The sequence below is a fragment of the Diospyros lotus genome, chromosome 13 (genome assembly GCF_014633365.1).
Source record: "Diospyros lotus cultivar Yz01 chromosome 13, ASM1463336v1, whole genome shotgun sequence".
In the NCBI taxonomy this organism is placed as follows: Eukaryota; Viridiplantae; Streptophyta; class Magnoliopsida; order Ericales; family Ebenaceae; genus Diospyros; species Diospyros lotus.
The window spans coordinates 2,322,663-2,338,142 of NC_068350.1; the positions used below are offsets into that span (position 1 = coordinate 2,322,663).

At 36.9% G+C, this 15,480-nt stretch overlaps 1 protein-coding gene across 1 annotated transcript; it reads right to left on the reverse strand.

The window, feature by feature from the left end:
- Positions 1 to 554: 554 nt before the first annotated feature.
- LOC127788878 (uncharacterized) lies at positions 555 to 13,719 on the reverse strand. The gene is made up of 18 exons (XM_052317537.1): positions 13,560 to 13,719; positions 13,169 to 13,472; positions 11,475 to 11,687; positions 11,268 to 11,326; positions 10,851 to 10,988; positions 10,615 to 10,689; positions 9,611 to 9,694; positions 9,445 to 9,506; positions 9,187 to 9,256; positions 3,422 to 3,497; positions 3,204 to 3,334; positions 2,091 to 2,150; positions 1,915 to 1,989; positions 1,722 to 1,826; positions 1,554 to 1,649; positions 1,346 to 1,426; positions 1,162 to 1,263; positions 555 to 884 (listed from the first exon to the last, which is right to left on the reverse strand). The coding sequence occupies exons 1-18, from the start codon at positions 13,683 to 13,685 to the stop codon at positions 816 to 818; spliced, it is 1,926 nt and encodes a 641-aa protein (XP_052173497.1). The 5' UTR covers positions 13,686 to 13,719; the 3' UTR covers positions 555 to 815.
- Between the last annotated feature and the right edge of the window lie 1,761 nt (positions 13,720 to 15,480).

Consider the following 15,480-nt stretch of genomic DNA (forward strand, 5'->3'; position numbering starts at 1 on the left):
GGTTGACCATATATATGTTATATGTGTGTCTCGACACAACACAATTAAGATGATCAACCCGAATTACCACCCCTACTCAGGCCCCTTCCCCTTCCCAATTAAACGCGTGGTTCGTATAGCCAACGGACCAACTAAGCCCAGAATGGACGAAGTTAGGCCACTTGCGGGAGAACTCAAACTTAAGATATTTCTCTCACACCAGCATTGGACTACCACCCTAGTGGTGGAAACCTTTCCCTGCAAAAGTATTTGCACGCAACATTCCAACCTCGATGCATTGGCACAAACAGGTGTTACAGCAACCAACCTAGAATTGCAGCCTACTACAGTTTTCCGGCCAAATCAATGGTTCTCTAGGTGGCAAAAAGAAACTACACTGGAGTGGAAAACCTGAATCAGATAGGTACATGAACAAGAAAGGCTATAATTCTGGGAACATCAACTCTTGTCAACTGGTAAGATTAATGCTTTCAGATTCAATAATTGTAGTATTTGAGATTAAGTTGCGGGGCAAATATCATAGAGTTCAACCACGGTGCTACATCACAAATTGATAAGACTCAGAATCACTTTCCTATTAAATCATATCATCAAGTGTGCTAACATATATAAAGCTCGCAAGCTAACTATAAATAAACCTACAAAATAACACACACACAAAAATAGAAGTATGATCTCATACTGCCAAAATTTTTATGTTCCCCCGGTTGATGGATGTAGGTCAAAAGTAAGAGCATGAGAACTCAGAGGGCGAATTACCAACATGTGCCTGAAGAGTAATGAACAAAAGTAATGGAGGATATATTCATGCTACTTCAGAAAACAACACTAACTTCCTTTTCCGTCATCTCATACACATGGTCTCTTGCATCTGCGAGGGCACTCTGCACGATATATTCATTTTAGATGGAGCAACATACCAGAATAAGCACACACAATAACATCTCACAGAGAGAAACAGGAAAGATGTAATAATAGAGAAACTGATAACTCAAACCACATTTGATTTCAAGTTTAGGGCATAAGAATCTAAAATCATTAGATCTATGCAAAAGGCTGTTTAGGGATTTCATTTTTCTGGAGTGTGTGCTTGTGCAAGTTTGGTCAGGCAGAGGGAGGTTTTCAAAAACAGAAGGTAAAAAAGTACAAAGCATGTAATACCTGTCCCAATTTGGTAAGAAAGTTGCTGGCAAGATTTAGACTTGTGAGTCTCACATCCTCATTAGCTTTCAGAGCTTGGGCAATGGCAAAGGCCCCTTCATCCTGTGTCAGAGAGGAACTCCACGGGTTTAAAAAGCTAATTTACTTTCAACATGAATCTGAAGGGGCGGAAAACATTACATACTCGTATTTCATTAAATGCTAAATCAAGTGAAGTCAAAGCTTCATTAACCACTTTCAAGCTCTGAGCCAGACAGATAGCACCCTGCAGAAGCACAACAAAAGGGGTTGGCAAGAGAGGGGAGGGAGGAAGGGTATAAAGTTGGAGAGCTAATGTGATAGGGAAGTAAGGAAAAATATATATCATTAATTCCTTGTCTACAAGAACTTACTTCATCTCTAAGCCCATTTGCTCGCAAGTCTAGAGTTGATATGGTAGAGTTGTATTTCAGAGTATCAGAAATGTATTCTGCCCCCTTGGCTCCTATCTGAAAGATGTTCCCATATCATTGTGAAAAATTACATCAACAGACGCCAGGCAGCTGAAATCTAGAAATTACCTGACACCAACCCAGACTAAGGGTCTTTATATTTCCATTAAACTTGAGAACTTCAGACAAAGCCTTTGCTCCATCTGGTCCAATTGGATTATAACCAAGTTCCAACTGAAAGAGAAGAATACCTTTGTTCAACAAGTTCTAAAAATAGAGTAAAAGATTATGTTCAGGGAAAAGTTGGTAGCAGAACATTCACATTGGTAATGACAGAATTATCTTTCAAAACTTCAGCTATTTCACTGATCCCTTTGGCGTGGATGTTGTTACCTCCCTGTAAAATCCTCAATGTTCAATATTTTAGGATTTTGTTGAATGCAATTTTGTACATTATAAGATTATTACACAGAAAACTTGGTGCTTGGTACTACTCACCAGATCTACGTTTGTTAGTGTCTTGTTCTGCTTTAAAGCCTCAGCAATTTTCTCTGCTCCCTGAAGCATTTCACAATCCAAATTCAATATGCAAGTTGTAGAATTATTTGTAAATAAAGGACACACAAGTCTAAGACGGCAGTGAAGTGACCAGGTAGACCATGACTTCTAGAAAATATTTAATAAAAGACACATTTAGACCAGCTAGGATGAACAATTCTGAATATTCATCACCAATGAAATATTTGACCCTGAAGAATCATTCACAAGCTTCCAAAAAGGATAGCAATGCCCAGCTTAACATCCAACACAAATACTTCCAAAATTCAATGCTCAGTTTACATGCTCAGAAGTTCAATGGTTAATAAAGAGAGTAATCAGAATAAAGCAAATTCTTGGAGCCCCAATGGCCTGGAAGATTAGTATTTCACTTTTTTTCTTTTTCTTTTTTTTTCAAAACTTTCCTCTTCGCCTACTTGAGTGCATTTGAAATTTAAAAGAAACAAATCAAAAGCAAATGCTCAAAACTGCATTTAGAAGGAAGCTACTTAAGCATCCCTCTGAAGATGCAAATGGAGGATAAGAACTTGGCGACAAAGAAGCAAGACAGTAAATGGATTCTCTTTAGCCTTCTAGCTTTATCACTCATAATAGTTTTTAGAATTTTAGTTGAACAATAAAATGCTACAATGCCATCCCTAATTACCTCAACCCAATTTTTGCCTTTTCCCTTATCATACCACAACCTTAACTGCAAAGCAAGCTGGAGCTATTTGGCCATTTAATGGTAACAAACAGCCAATTGAAATGAGATTTTGGGGTCGGGGGCTACTTCTCCCAGCTCTCTTTTTACTTTTCTTTTTTTCAATTCCCCTCATAAGAAAAAGAAGAAGAATAATAAAATAAGCAACAGCACAAAACCCAATATACTGGAGGCATAATGTACTTGAAAAGTACCTCTCAAGTAAAATGAGAATTGTTTATTGTTAATTCTATATTGACATGTCACAGAATTGAACATGGCCCTCAAGTGAATTTGCAAAGCACAGAGAGAGATTAAATTACAACATCTAAAATAATACTAGACAAGTTTAACCATGAGAAAAACAATACCTCATCTCCAATATCATTCATATACAGGTTCAACCATAATAAGCTCTTGGTTTTCTTGACATATTCAGCAACATGAAAGGCACCTTTTGAGCTAATTCCATTGTTTCCAATGTCTAGATGTTGAATTCTCCCTAAAGAGAAATATGATTGTTAGATTATCTCTGATCAGCGGGATAATGATATTTAAAGTGTTCTTACCCAGTAAAGGGAAACCAAACCTTTGCGTAAAGATAAACCAGACATAAGAGCACGAACCCCTTCATCCCCAATAGAATTTCCATGCAAATAGAGTTCCTGAACGTAAATTTGTTTACAAATTTCACCTCCAACAGAATTTTCATGTAAAAAGGATACATGGACTTAATTGTTTTGTCTACAGATATAAATAACTGTAAGAAAAGAACTTTAAGTTTATTCATTGTGAGCTCATAAACGAGCAATGTATTTCTGCAACAGGAAGGGAAAATGTTGAAGAATGATACCTTTAGTTAGCAAGACAGATAATTTGCTGTTACTATTAATACCATTAAAAATATCTATTACTAATGCCAAATAAAAAAAATGTTCAAGAATGAAAGCATTAGTCAGTAGCACAAATAATTTTGTCATCATTTAAAAAAATCTACTTACCGATGACAGTCATGGACTAAGATATTGAGAGAACATTAGAGCTAAGGACAAAGACATTGAGACAACATTAGAGCTAAGGCAGCTTTTATTTCATTCTTTTATTTTTGGTTGTTCCCACATGCCCCCCGGGGGGTGGAGGGTTAAGAGTCTTAAGACATCTCTATTGACTTCCCAAAGGGGGTCTCACCTGTCTCATTAATAGTGAGTTTCATTGAAAGAGCAGAGCTTGCAAGCAAGGTGGGGATATTTTCCATCTGCAAGGAGATTTCTGGAAGCAAAAATCCAGGATGAAGTTTACCAATGGAAGGGAATACAACAACATCATCAAAGCAAACCTTAATCCTACTAGGTAGGGTTGGCCAAATAGATTTTAACTGGAAAATAATCTTTATCTATGACCATATCTTTTTATAAAGCCATTACAATGCATATTATGCGTAAGAATTTCCCACCAAGTTTTTCTTGGTCATCTTCGGCATCTTTCACTAAGAACTTCCATTATATCAACTCTCTTCACTTGAGCATCTATTAATCTTCTTCTTACATGACAAACTCATCTTAATCAAGTCTCTCGAGTCTTATCTTAAGAATCACTCTAACCTTATGATGGACAACTTTATTTCTAATCCTATTATTTCTTGCATGGTCAGAATCCACTGTAATATCCGCACTAAGAAAGGTGATAGAAACATGAATTTTTCCCCCCGTAAATTGGCAAATGCAAATAGGAGATTGAACTTTATTGGTAGACTAGTTAAGGATGGGGAGGAGGTTGTGGTGAGGCGGCCAGCTTTCTACACCAGACTTGTGCAGTAGTTTGTTTAGAGCTGGAGACTAACAGGCAACTCTTTGAATTTAGAGTTTAAGTCCCTTGTCTAGAAGATGAAGTGTTAAGGGCATGTGGATCTAAATGACTTTAGACCTGGTAGTCTTATTAGTAGTGTGAACAAAGGTCTTTTTAAGATTTTTTTCAGTTAGGCCCAATGGAAATGATTGTATCTTAATTTCAGAATCTTAGGATGACTTCCATCAGAGTTGTTTTAATTGCCAACTAATTTATAGACTGTAGATTGATAGTGGTTCCAAAGGTCTCATATGCAATATGGACACCAAGAAAACCTATGACCATGTTAACTGGGATTTTTTTGTTAATCCTATCATATAGAATGTGGTTCAACTCTAAATTGAATGAGAGGATTAGTTTTTGTATTTCTATCTACACCCTTGTTAACGGTTTCCCATGGGCTTTCTTTTTTCCTTTTTGGTTCTAGGGGCCTAAAGACAAGGATACCCTCTTCTTCTCTTCTTTTATCTTAATTATGGGCATATGGAGGCTTTTAAGTGTGTTGTTACAGAAGGCAGAGGTGGTGGGTGGGTCAGGGGTTTTGGGGTTGACAATAGTTTAGGTCTTCAATCGAAGTGTCTCATGGGACAGAAAGAGAAATTGCAGAAAATTGAAAATGAAGATGAGAAGATCAGGGAGGGGAGAGAAGAATTCTGGGGAAAAAAAGAGGGAGGGGGACCCAAGAGGAATAATTCAACAAGGAGTCAAGGAAGAGAGAGAGAGAGAGAGAGAGCTTGTATATTATTCTAGACCAACAACTTACATCTGATTACATTGATAATGCCTATTTATAGGCCAAAGTTGAACCAAAACAGGAAAATCAAGCCACAATTATCTAAACAAATCTACTAAAAATAAAAGCTAAAAATCTAAAATATAATATCGAATATCTAAGTATAAAAAATAAATCATATTTCCTATCAGTTTCTCATCTCATTTTTTGCATAAGATACTTTGTTGTTTGCAGTGCATCCAAGATAGTTGAGGTTCTTAAGGGATGCTTTTCTCATGCTTCTGAGCTAGTAAAACAGCACCAGCGATGCTTTCAACCTAAACCTCATCCAGCACAGCAGTTCCACATAGTTTGTGCACATGCATGCTGCACCAGCTCTATCCATGGAGGGGAGATATTGAATCCAATCTCATCTGGGAGCATTGTCGTCAACCAAAATAAAGGTATAGGTGACTGGCCCTCCCAGATCCAAAAACATTGGGACAACAATCACAATGGCTACAATCATTGGTAAATGCTCCTCCTGCATTTGTGAGTGCAAAAACACAACATGCTTTCTTCCTCTTTCATAATGTTGGCCTGATTTGGTTTGAGCAACCAACATAAATTCATAAAGTCAACTGTCCTGTAGTTAAGAAAAAAATAATGTAAATGCCACGTTGATGACTAAGCTAGAGATAAACAAAAGAAGGAACCTCATCTTTGGTAAAAAGGTAAGAGTTCACTATTTTTCATAAGGAGGTGAAGTTAAAACTAGGCTTTCCGCTAAAATCAACATTTCTGAACATGAGCTAAGTGATTACCCGGCCATTTAGTTTGAGGTTTTCCTTCACTAACCCAAAGGCCCCTTGGCCTATCTCTCCTCTCACCTAGTTAGTAAAGAAAGTAGCATGACTCCAGCAGGGTGTCTTTTGGAAATCATACTAGAGATAAGAGAAGAAAGCAAATAGCACCACACTCAGTCTAGGAGATCTCAACCAATTTGAGGGAACCTAACGTGCCATTACAGGCAAAAGAAATATAACCCACAAGTTCATATCCACTAGGTTGAGTGAAGAGATGTCTCAAGTACATAGATAATCAGACCCAAAGATGCATGAGAGCTTGAGTTGAGAAGAAAGTGATGGTGGCATTAGTCTTAATCATCATGGTGAGCATCTAGAAGTATCTTTCTTATTGATCTACATGTCAAATCAAGTGGCCAACAAATGGATCCCAAGTTCATGGAGATGGCCTTGCCTTGTCATGTGGAAAATCTGGATGCATGAATATAGTGCATGATGAAAAAGAAGGATTCAAATGATAAAAACAACAACATATCCAGCCGTTATCCCACTACGTGGGGTTGGCTACATGAATTCTAGACTTCTATGTGGGTTACATCCCAACAGATAGTTTGTCTAGAATTTATATTTGGATCCGACTAGGTTTTACGCTGGTTGTCGGCTACCTAACGCAACCCTCCTCCTTTATCCGGGCTTGGGACCGGCAGTGGATAATATCCTCTGGCGGAGTAATGATGAAATGAAGTTTGAAGACCATCTTCACATGGAGAAGTTTCATGAGATGGTGGTGGGTGGTGAATAAAGATAATTAATATAGTTGTGTTCCATCACTTAGTTGATATGGTGAAACCAACAAGTACAATATGGAAACGCAACACAAGGATTCAAATGATACATGGAAGTATATATATATATATAGATATATATATATCATATATTTGCTGAACAAGAAGAGTTATTTGAACTGGGAGATTAGTGTGACACAAAAAACAACAGCAACCTTCCACCAAACAGTTGCAGGTTTAACCTGTAAACCATAACTCTAGAACTTTATCTTTTATGAGTTCACATGCAACGTGATACAAAATCTTCATCACCAAGGGAAGCAAAAGATGCAGGGATATGCCCATACAAAGCATGTAAGAACTAGCCAACAGGATAAAGAACACTCTCCATATCGATGTCTACCATTTCCAGCCATGCAGCTTCTCATGAATATTCTACCTTTCTATTAGTTCAGGAAGAGAAAATGAGATGACGCATCTAGATCTTATGGCCTGTGGCTTTATTGGAGAATCCCATGATGCATAATCCATAATGGCAGTGATCAATTGGGGGGGGGGGGGGGGGAATAGTACGAGGACATATATGTTGAATAAAATAATAATTTATTTTTTCTTTCATTTTATTTTCCTTTCATCTCACCCACAGGACTAATTGGTTAAACCATTAACTGACGATACCCAGGAATTTTCTAGTGTTCTAAAAGGCAGGCCCTGGCTACCGTGAATACTTCCAAATCGGCACCCCTAGGCATCGGGCTTGATTAATCAGGCCCAATTGACGCCTAGCTGCCTGGGCTGCCTAGACATGCGTGTATGCTAATATTGAGCTATTCAGTATTTCCCCTTTCCCTTTCTCTTGTCGTTGTCGCTTTCCCTTTATCTCTCTCATCGTTTCTCTCTCGTCGCTTTCTTGTTCTCTCTCTCTCTCGTCGCATGCCGCCTGGGTCATCTCTTGTGGATTTGTCACTTTCTCTCTCTCATTGCCGCCACCGCCGCCAATTGTCTCTTCGCCGTTCTCCTTGCCAGTTCTCGCTCTTCTTCCTCCAGTACGTATGGCCATCATCTGGGTTTGTAGTTCTTCTTCCTTCGGTACACAAAATTGCTACTTGATGCAGCAACAGCAAAAGCAATCGTGCACATGCTTTGTTATTTTGCTCTTGTTCATCTTTCTTATTTGTCTATGTTGTATTTTGTTGTTGGTTTTGTTATTTTTGTTCTATCTTTGTTTGATTCTATTGTTTGTAACGCCTATAAGTTGTGTTTCACAAAGTCTAAACCCTAAACTTAATAATCTATGTTAATGTTTCATAAAGTCATTAGCTAATTGTCTATTTTAATTCAATGTTAATTACTCAATATTCAAGAAAAAAAAAAGAAGAAAAAAGAAAGTCAGGCTTCTTGAACCTAGAACTAATCAAACAACTTGTTTTTTCAGGCTTAATTTCATTTACATAAAAAAGTTAAAAAAAAAAAAAAAACAGCATTTTTCCTAGGCCTCGCCTAGGAGCTAGGCCCTAGTTTGGCGCCTGACTACCACTTAGCGCGTTTTAGAACATAGGAATTTTCACCCAGATTAACTTCTTCAGGTTCTGGAAAAATTGTGAAAAAACCACCAAGGAAAAATAAATAAATTTCCTCTCAAGTATAATTGGACAGATGAATGTTCTGAAAGGAGCATTTCCTTATATTGGACCTAAAAATATTTAAGAACTTTCAGGGATGATGCTACTACAAGCACTATCTTTTTTTTTTTTTTTTTCCTTTTTTAATATCTGAAAGCAAAAATGCTATATCTACACTCTGAGGTTTTCAAGTGTATGTGGAATTTACTAATACATGTCAATGAAGAAGCACATACTAAAGTATACCTTTCAGATATTTACCATCACATAAAGCAAGTATGATATAGGCATAATCAGCTTAAACAGAAAAACAAGGAATGTCGATGCACTTCAGTCATCCACGTATCGAGAATTAAATTCAGCTCTAGCTTTGTTGCTATATGAAGATAGCCTTAAGATACCTCTTGTTATAGTAGCTTTTATTTTTAAGCAGAAGGAAAAAGAATCACATATAGCATTCTCACTAGATGCATTTTAACAAGCTTAAAGATTGTCTATGCTTGTCATAACTCAAATTAATCTGGTTAATCTTCTATTACTCGCAACAAAGAAAGACATCAAGTGAATACAAATAAGAAAGGTACCCTCAAAGATTTGTTTCCCTCCAGACCTTTGGCCAGACCTGCAGCCCCCAAACCACCGCCATAGTTGCCACTTAAACAATAACAGAACACCAAATAAACTCAAAAAAGGTACAAAAATAAAGCACACTGCTTGAAGAAGCATTTTTTACAGTCAATATAAATATAAAAGACAGCCAAGTGAATCATGTAGGTAAACAAAAAGTTTGTGCTGTCATAAGTGAAGAAAGAAGAAGATACAAACACAAGACATTTACTCACTTGAGATACAAAGTTTGTATAGTATTATTCTCCAGGAGTGCTCCAGCAATACTCGTAAATCCCTACTTCCATTTCCAAATAGAAAACAGGAATGAATAAATTATGCAGTTTGAGCTTATTTAGGCAGAGAAATTATTATAGTTGTTATTGAATTTTAAATGCATACAAAATAGTCAATCATGTTGTTGTTAAGTTCAAGGACTCGTAAGCTTGAATTTTTCTTCAACATATCAGCAATAGCCTTTGCTCCCTGCACAAAAGGTAAGCTAACTATCAGGCTGGTAAAAAAAAAATGTGCACTTGTTAATCCTTTAAATGCTAACTATCAAGGCACACTACTACAGATGGGCATTTTGGTAATCTTTAAACCTTAAGTTTACATTTAATTCCCATGTTGGATAAGAAGCGTACAATCTCTTAGGAGATGATACCTTAGTAAATAATAAATAATATGATGGAAAAATGTATACCATGTTGACCATTTCTCCCATGTTTGGAAAGCATGAAATAACTTGGTGGGGTAAGCATTAAATGTGCAACTGCAATTTAGAAGGATATGTAACCCTAACATTATTGCATTACATATTTATACAATTTCTACTAGTAAAGTAATGCTATTATATTGCTATAGTTTATATAATATGATTATAACAATATCAGAATTATATTAATATACATTAAACAAAATTATTATTTTATAATTTTAGGCAGGATAATCATATTATATAGATTATTATACTTTTGTATTCTATGTCTTACATTATATTGCATATAGTATTGCTTTAATACGATATGAAAATATAATGTGATGGTACATATCCAGAAAATGCCATGTTTATACACGTATCAACATAATAACACTACATATAAACATAAATACAGAGATATGATTGCATTTTGGTCATTAAGGGTGTAGTTATGATGATAACATGATAAAGTTGTCTCCATCCCAGAGGATTTTAATAATAAGAGGTAGCATTCCAACCTGCATTTGGTCCATGTACATGACACATGAATTTAGGACAGGTGACATGCCTCTTAAAGTTGCACCAGTTAAACATAAAAAAGGCAACACATGACATCATTTCTTATCCAGTGAAACAAACATGGGCAACAAGGAGCACAATTGCAGATAGCAGGGTACTAATTTAATGCACAAGGTCAGCTAACCTCATCACCCAAATCTGTGCTGTTCAGCTGCAGTTTCTGGATCCCAGCATTATCAGCGAGAATGGCACATAAGCACTGTGAGAAGCTAACATTATATTAAATAAGAACCTCTCATTAAGAATTAACTTGTCAAATTCACTGACAGTAACTTTGTACACATTAAAGCAAATAGTTTCATACAACTGAAGTAACATAGAATGTGAACAAATATGTTCTAACAATTGATTTAAGCTGACCTTAGCTCCCTCATCCCCAATGGAATTTCCAGAGAGATTAAGAGTCTTCAGTGCAATGTTCGATTGGAGAACACTATCAAAGGCTTTTAACCCAGCTGCAGTAATTCCATTCGCAGCAAAATTTACTTCCTCTGCAGTCTGGAAAACAACATTTTAAGTATATTTTAACGACAGAAAATTATAATAAAATGAAAACACATACATATATTGAATAAGTAGTTCTCTAGTAGCACATTTTTGAAGATCCCATGTGCATATAGCCATAGAATTCCAGCTATTCCAGGGCCTTAGAATCTTAAAAAAAAATTATACATATTGGCAGTAAACTGTCTACAAACAATTAATAGCATAGAAAATAAGTAGCCATAATGGAAAATATCAAATAAGAGGAAAACCAAAATAAAAAATAATAATAACCTGATTGTAAGCCAAGCTTTCAGCAAGAAAAAACAATCCTTCATCTCCAAAGTTGCAACCTGCCAAAACCTTCTTTTAAGGTCAACTGAGTTTGCTTATAGAAGACCTGAGCTTTATATAGCACATTACAGCCAGTCAGACGCAAATTATTCATACTATTTTGTATAGTTACTGAAACATCTCACACGACAGTTTATCCTCTGTTACCTGACATGTCAACACTTGGAAATGACCTTAGTTCTTTGGCAAATTCATTCAGCCTTTGTTTGGACTCTCTCTCAACCTTTGCACTGAAACCTGTTAATAAATTAGTGCCAGGTGCAAAGGACCACTTCATTCCTTGAGTAGAAGGTTTGTTTTCAATGGATGGAGAACTTCTTGGCTTTGGAAGGAGAAGCTTTTCCACTAATTTCCATATAACTGTCAGCTGAAGACAAAACTTAGTTTCCATTGAGAATTTTTTACCTTCCCAGGAGAGAAACATTGCATCAATAGATGACATAAAAGGAAACTAGTTTGTGACCGGAAATGGTAGGATAGAAATGACAAATTCTCCAGTAAAACAAAGAAGAAAATCAAGATGATGGATAGAAGCCAGCACTCCAAACACCCAGAAGGTAGAGCCCATGTAAATCAGTTGGATAAAGTGATCTCTTTGGAAATTCAGAAAATAGCAGGTGAACTCAGCATCTGTATATTTGAATTTCAAATATGATTGAACAATCCAAATTCTCTGAATAACAGAGAAAGAGTCAACTAGCATACCCTAATAAATGGTATGATAGATCAACAAAATATAAATTAATGTGATTTCCTTTTTATTGGTGAAAGAGTGAAAAGTGGTAAGGTAGTTCTACAAAATAATTTATCAAAGAGGGTAGTTTCACAAAATATAAATTTATTTTATTTTACTTTTACTTGTTCAGGAAATCAAATTGAATCCAAGCCTTAAACACCAATCAGTATATTGGCAATTTGAGTGATGGAATGCCCTCTCACCCTAAATGTAAGTGATGAAAACATGCTGAATCGTTCTTTTTGGTTATATCCAACATAAAGGAGATTTGGGCAATATCTCCAATGGACAACAAATTGTGCAAGGAAAATGACAAGCTACAAGGTCGTATGATGTACAAATTCAGGTTTAAAGTTATGAACCTCATAGACTTCTACAACCCTTGAATTGGTTTGATGGTTTCTGCCATATTTCTGTTGTGGGCAGATACTGAATGTATTACCAAGGCTAATGAATTTCACAAACCCATAGGCAAAGGCCTACAAAGTCTGCCTACAGTGAAACAGAACTCTTACACTGCAACCTCATTTTTGTGAGCAGGAAAACTTTAGAAAGAAGATTTCTCTTTTGGTGTATCATATTAAGTTACTTCCTTTTCCCCTTTGCTTACCCAATTCTCATGACCACATTGGCATTGAGATACAAAATACAGAATTGCAACTTTTAGCTGTATAAAACACATTATTTTTCTTCTTATTTTTAAGCATTTCCACATCTATAACATGTTAAGTTAACCCTGCAGCCAAAGTTAAATAACCCTTATCCTACAAATCAAAAAGAAGCAGAGTTTTTAGTTGTTCCCGATGATTAAATATATTGCAAATTAAAGGAACTCAAATATCAGCATCATCACAGGACGAAAAATGCCTAAGAAGAAACTTATAATTGCAAAACCCTAAACCCTTGTCTTGTATATGATCAATAGGGCCGCATCTGGTGGCAGTTGGGCAACCTGTTTTCTGCTACCACATCCAGAAATAGACCAGAAATCCCGTGTTCAAATGAAAAATGTGTTCTTAGAAAAACCAAAACACCGACCCAAACAGAACCCAAGTAACATCGAAAATAAAAAAAAACGTTATCATAAAAACGGCATAAGCATTACCAAAAGTAATAGCAACAAAAGCGCCGGCTGGAACAATGAATGAAGCAATCTCCTTGGCAGGACCGGCCGACAAAGGAGATGCAGTCTGAGACTGCCTGTAGGCCCTCCGATCACTCGCCGGCCGCCGCGCACTGCCGCCAGCAGCAGCTTTCACAACCAAGCGTTTCCCCCTCAAACTTCTTCTTGTACTGATAAACGGCGCCGTGGGAGTCGGGAACAGCACCCACGGTGCACAATATCCCGTCGAGCGCACTGTAGCTTCGCCTCGCGGCCCGCGCTTCCGCGGCTGTAGCCGTAAGCATATCTGAGGCATCAGAAACAGTATTAACTTGGAGTTCCATTGCATGTTCGTAAAAATGTCCCACAGAGAGAGAAAGAGATGTGTCCTTACGTTTGGATGAGAGTACAGAGAAAGCGTAGAAACTGAGTCCATCAGGAGATCGATATACAGAGAGGGAGACGGGGAGAGAGAGAGAGAGAATAGCAGAGGAGGAGATAGAGAGGGGCGACTCTGCATTCTGCAGTGTTCTTCTGAAACTGAACAATGGGCTGGGCTGGGCTGGGCTGTCTTTGGTTGGACTAACCCAATGAATAATGAATGGGCTTTAAGTAGTTTCATTGGGTTGGACTAGCAAAGCGTCCGCTTATAATTAACCAGCCTTAAGTATTCTTCGGATAACTCCACTTAACTCAATAAAAACTAGCACGATACCTTTTGATACTTAGTGTTTTATGTTTTTGTAATTTAGGTGTACAAACTTTTGATTTGACTCACCCTACGGATCCACATACGGTGCCTCCCACACATGGACTAGGAAAACCTTCACGAAAGTGGGAGATATGGCCTCAAACACATCATATTCCGACATTTTATATAACTTCTTGACCAATTTAAATCTCATATACTTAGACAACAAAATTTCCAATCCAAGATTTGATTACGAAAATGCCAACAAAAGTACTAACACAATAACCCCTCGGGATTTACTTGAGTTATAATAAACTTGTTTGATTAATATCTAAGTAGCATTTTTGTTCTGAAAAATATATACCATCAAACATATATAACATTTTTATATAAAATTTCTATTTTTGCATCATTACACTCCCTAGCTACTACTTTGCTAAACACAATAGATTCAAAGCTGTAGACTTTAGCTATGGTAGAAAATAGGAACCGGAAGGATTAATTGTAATTTGGAAAAAAAAAACACATTGAAAGAGTGATCCTTTTACTTTGCACTTGGCAGTCAGCCCTTTTAAGTTTCGGTGAAGAATGAGAGTGGCTTTAGGTAACCCACATTCACTTAAATTTGTTAGACAAGTTATGCAAACATAATGTATGTCTTGATTTAGCCCCGTCAATGGAGCTCATCTTAGCTAGATCTGATTCAGATTTATTAGATTCAGATCTAATAATTAATGATTAGGTTCAAATTTATTTATAATTAAACTAGATCTCAATGGATTTCGACTAGGATTATGCTACACGAACTAATTGGTAGACAAATTGGTGGACAACTCTAAATTATCGCGAGGCTAAATTATCACGATAATCACTCTCTTCGAATGATCCAAATTGTTCATCTCTCTCTTTTCACCGGAGATCTCTCTCTGTCTCTCAATCGCTTGAAAACCTTCGGCGTTGGTCCTCACCAGCAAGGACCACCATCTTCACTTCCCATGCGTCCCAACATTGTCGGTCTCTCATTCACCTGCCCCTTCACCTATTCTGTCGTTCTCACTCTATTTTTCCATCGCGTGTCCACCTCCGGCGTGACGTTGCGGTGTTGCCGTCGTCGGTCCCTCTTTTTCTTTCTCTTCTATCTCTTTTCCCTCTTTCTCTCTCTTCTATCTCTTTTCGCTAGCGTCTACTACGCTTCTTCTGACGAAAACACCTCAAAATTTGGAGGAGAAGTCGAAGGTTCGGAAGCGATTTTAAATTCTAACATCTCTTGTGTTCAGATGCTTCCTAATAAATTTTCAAGTCCAAATAAGAAAAAGCAAGAGATGAGGAAGATTTATTGGAGATTAACTTGAAAAATGTTGTTCCTAGAGTCGAACATCCTCGAAATTTCATTGAGAAACCTAGTTTTGAAATATCGAATTTTGAATCGATGTTAGAATAGAAGCCAGAGTTGTTTAGCATCTCTGTCTTGAAGATTTATCAAATTACTCCTCTACATTTTCTGATCTCCAATCGGAGATATTTTACGGAAGCTCAGAATCGATAATGTCTGATTCTGGAAGCAAGTTTTCAGAACGATCAATATCATACAAAAGTGCTACGAATTGAATATTTCAATGGGTTT